Raw genomic sequence first — 4,175 nt, 5'->3', positions numbered from 1 at the left:
TTCTCGCCGTTGCGGCATTATGAAAAAGAAAATATATTATGATCCCCATGCATAAATGTTAGCTCTTTCTCTTTGTAACCAAAAAACCTCTTGATCTAACAAATGCTCAGTCAGGGCTAGAACTTCCTTTTGGCAATAGTGAGACTCCACATTCATAGGTCCCGCCTCAATTTCTCCAACTCATTTTTTATTTTATTAATTCTTTGCTTTGATCCTTTTAGAATCTCTCGGTCCCAGGTGTGTAGGTTAGCCTGCACCGCCCGTGTACGAGCAGCGAGAGACGGGCCAACACCCGGTAATTTAGCCTTTTCCCATGTTGTGTGTATAATTTCTCCAACAGTCTCTTCTTTGAGCCATCTAACCTCAAATTGCTTCACACGGCCTTTTGCGCAATTAAAAATATTCTCATCAAAATATTCTGTGTCAAGGATTAAGGGACGGTGATCTGAATGCACTTGTTCCTCATTGACAATGGCTACTTTTGGGAATTTATTTGACCATTCCACATTACATACAACCCTATCAAGTCCTTCCCTAACCTCCCCTATCCTCCATGTGAAGCAGTTGCCAATATTTCCCAAATCTTGTAAACCACATTCTCCCAAACAATTCCGAAACTCTTGCATCATTGCATTTGGTCTTGGGTTACCTCCATCCTTTTCATGAGGGTACAAAATTTTGTTGGAATCTCCAATAACAACCCAAGGGTAAGAAGCACGAGAATGTAAAGTGCGAAGATCTGTCCAAGATGTCTTTCATTCTGTCTGTTCATTCCTGAAAAAGAATATATATAGAGATCTGAAGAAAGAAATGAGATGTGCTGCTTCGACCAATCTCCTGCCAATGTGCAAGTGCAATGGAACAGTCAGATGATGCCACTGGTCCCATGGACCAACCAGAGTATGCTCTGTTTTTGTCTGAAGAAGAGAAACGCTCTGTTTTTCCGTTCTGAAGAGAGAATTGAAATGCTCTGCTTTCGATCGATAGATCTCTTGCCAGTGTGCAATGGAACAGTCATCAGATATTGCTACATTTCACGGGTTAATAATAAATTCCATTATTTGCACTATACACCCACCGCCATGGCAAACGTCGCAGCCGAGCTTGCTGCGCCGTCGCAATGGCGGCGGCGCTCGACGAAGTACGCACGCGCCTAATTAATCGACCGCGCCACCCTATACAACGCAATGCTCTTACCCTCTGTCACGCACGCCTACGAGCAACGCCGAGAGCCGAACCCCTCCCTACCGACCCAACGCCTACGCGACCACCTTGGCCGGCGGCACCACGATGGGGCTCCGCACCACGTGCTCCGGGGAGACCCACTTGAGGTTCCCCTCGGCGCCGGCGACGGCCGGCTGCTTCCCGGCCCAACGCACCGTCACCGTGAAGCTCTGCCTCTCGTTCACCTTGGAGAAGCGCAGCATCGGCGGGCGCACCGTGACCGACACCTCCTTGGGCATGTCCACCACGGCCGTGTACACCGAGCCGGCCTTGCCCACGTTCTTCACGGTGCGGCGGACGGTGATCGGCTGCGACAGCAGCTTCACCACCAGCGACGGGTAGTTGAGCTCCGCCTCCGTGATGGGCTTCAGCTTGGCGCAGTCCACGCGGCGGTGCACGATCTCCTTCACGCCGTCGTCGCCGTAGCCCAGCCCGCACAGGTACGGGATGTAGTCGTTGGGCGAGAGGTCGTAGACCAGGCCCGGGTCCACGGCGCGCGACGGGTTCACGTACCCGGCGCCCATGGTGAAGAAGCTCGCCCGGCGGTACTGCTCGTCCTTCACCGGCACGCCGGCGTGGTCCGCGGGGTCCGAGGACGTCATGAGCGCCGACTTGATGGCCGCCGGGGACCAGCTCGGGTGCAGGCTCTTGATGACGGCGGCGATGCCGCTCAGGTGCGGGGTGGACATGGACGTGCCGGACTCCATGAAAAAGGCCAGGCTCACGTCGTCGATGAACTCCGGATGCATCTCGCTCGGCGCCCACGCGGCGAGGATGTTCATCCCCGGCCCGCTGATGTCCGGCTTCAGGATGCCGGGGCTGGCCTTGCTCGGCCCGCGGGAGGAGAAGAAGGCCACCGTCGGGGCAGGGGAGATGCCCAGCACCGTCCCCTTGAACGTGATGCTCGCCGTGGGGCTGGGCGTCGACTTGAAGTAGGCGGTGATCTTCGAGCCGGCGGCGTTGCTGACGTGCGACGCCGGCAGCACGTGCGCGTTGGCGAAGGTGGTATACCCCTCCTCCGGCTTGTTCATGAGGATCATGCCGGCGCCGCTGTACGCCTTCACGGTCTGCCCCTGCTCGACGTGCTCCTTGAAGCCCCGGCTCTCGCAGAGCACCACCTTGCCGCTCACCGAGTCGGGGAGGGAGCTGCAGCCGCGGGCGTCCGGGTCGCCGCTGGCGCCGGGGAACACGAGCGGGAGCGGGCGCCCGGCGGAGTTGTTATGGGGCTGGAACAGGGACTCGCCGTCGAACTCCTGGCCGTTGCCGAGCTTCACCGTGGTGCGTATCGCCCGATCCGTGGTGCCGGCCGCGACAGTGAGCATCCAGGGCGCGCAGTTGGAGACGCTCCCGGCGGCCGGCCCGGCATTGCCGGCGGCGGCGCTGACGAAGATGCCACGCTCAATGGCCTTGTACGTGGCGACGGCGACGAGGTCGTAGTTGAACTGCGCGCCGTCGGAGACGTCGATGGACATGGAGATCACGTCCACCCCATCCTTGACGGCGGCGTCAAGCCCGGCGATGACGTCCATGATGGAGCACCGGCTGCGCGAGCACACCTTGTAGATGGCCAGGTGCGCGTGCGGCGCCATGCCGGACGCCGTGCCGTGCGCATTGCCACGGACATCGGCGTTCTCCACGAAATTTCCCGCGGCTGTGCTGGCCGTGTGGGTGCCGTGGCCGGCGTCGTCGACGGGCGGGGCCGTGTCGTTGACGGCGGCGCTGCCGAACGCGCGCGCGCCGATGACCTTGTTGTTGCAACCCCCCGCGCCGGCAATGGCCTTGAACTCGCACGCGCCCTTCCACTTCTTGGGCGGCGGCGGCATCCCGGCGTCCCCAAAGGACGGGTGACTGGGCAGGATGCCGGTGTCGACGAGCCCAATCACCACGCCGCGGCCAAACCCAGAGCGGCTCCAGAAGCCGTCCTTGCCGGTCTGCAGGCCGAGAAACCCCGGCGAGTGGGTGGTGGCCAGCGGGAGGAACACCTCGGGGTAGAGCCTGATGCAGCCCGCCCGGCCCCGCAGCGCCTCGGCCTCGGCGTCGCTGAGCCGCGCGGCGAACCCGGTGAGCACGTGGCTGTAGGAGTAGATGATCCTGGGCCCGGCGTCCGCCCCGCCGTCGCCGGTAGAGCTGGGCGCGGCCTCCGGCAGGAAGGAACGGTGCCAGTCCTCGACCGGGAGAGCGGCGCTCCCCTCGTCGTCCCTGGGCTCGAGATGCACCACGTAGTTCTTCCGCTGCTCCTGCCCGTGGCACGCGCCGAGCAGCTGCGCCAGGAGGAGGAGGACGGGCACGGCCACGAGGCTCCTCATGGCACGCACGCGAGGGAGCCGGACGGACGGCGTGCCGAGGTACCGTCGGAGGTGGAGGTGATTTTGATTTGGGTGGGCGGCAGCTGGGGGATGGAGAGTGAAGTGGAGTGGGCGTGGCCGTGTCGTGGCGAGAGCGGGGGGGCTGCCGGGGTTTATGTAGGCGCGGCACTTGGCAGTGGGTGTGGGCCGTGCGTCAGCGATGGGCGGCACCGGACGGACGGGCGCTGGCTGTTAGACTATGTATAACTTTTGTATCTATGTACGTATATGGTACTTATTGTAACACAACCATTATATATAATGAGATAAGCCACCCCTAGAGGGTTGTGCTGGTTCCCCAAAACTTATTGTCTTACATGGTATCACGCTAGGTTACGATCGCATCCGCTTCTAAACCCTAATACCCGCACCGCCGCCGCAGCCGCCGCCGCCTTCACCGCCGCCGCCGCGCCACCGATCGCGCCGCCGCCATGTCGAGCGCCGCCACCACCGGTTCCACTGCTGCGGGCTTCCTCCCGGCCTCTCTTGCGGCTCTGCTCAACCTCCCGCTCGATGCCGTCTCTGTTCCGGCTCCGATCGGGACAAGGAGCATCGGCTCCGTCTTCTCCACGCCGCCGGCGCCCTCGCTTGGGCGTGACCTCGTGG

At 61.1% G+C, this 4,175-nt stretch overlaps 1 protein-coding gene across 1 annotated transcript; it reads right to left on the bottom strand.

The window, feature by feature from the left end:
• Positions 1 to 1,006: 1,006 nt before the first annotated feature.
• LOC119304167 (subtilisin-like protease 4) lies at positions 1,007 to 3,676 on the bottom strand. The gene has a single exon (XM_037581337.1). It carries the CDS (start codon positions 3,528 to 3,530, stop codon positions 1,260 to 1,262), a length of 2,271 nt encoding a protein of 756 aa, XP_037437234.1. The 5' UTR covers positions 3,531 to 3,676; the 3' UTR covers positions 1,007 to 1,259.
• Positions 3,677 to 4,175: the final 499 nt, after the last annotated feature.

The sequence above is a fragment of the Triticum dicoccoides genome, chromosome 5A (genome assembly GCF_002162155.2).
Source record: "Triticum dicoccoides isolate Atlit2015 ecotype Zavitan chromosome 5A, WEW_v2.0, whole genome shotgun sequence".
Classification (NCBI taxonomy): Eukaryota; Viridiplantae; Streptophyta; class Magnoliopsida; order Poales; family Poaceae; genus Triticum; species Triticum dicoccoides.
Note: the sequence above shows the minus strand (reverse complement) of the source record. Positions and strands in the feature narration are given on the sequence as shown.

Bases quoted from the DNA above. Each gene is read 5' to 3' on its own strand.
- LOC119304167 (XM_037581337.1), bottom strand. From the start codon at position 3,530: ATGAGGAGCCTCGTGGCCGTGCCCGTCCTCCTCCTCCTGGCGCAGCTG.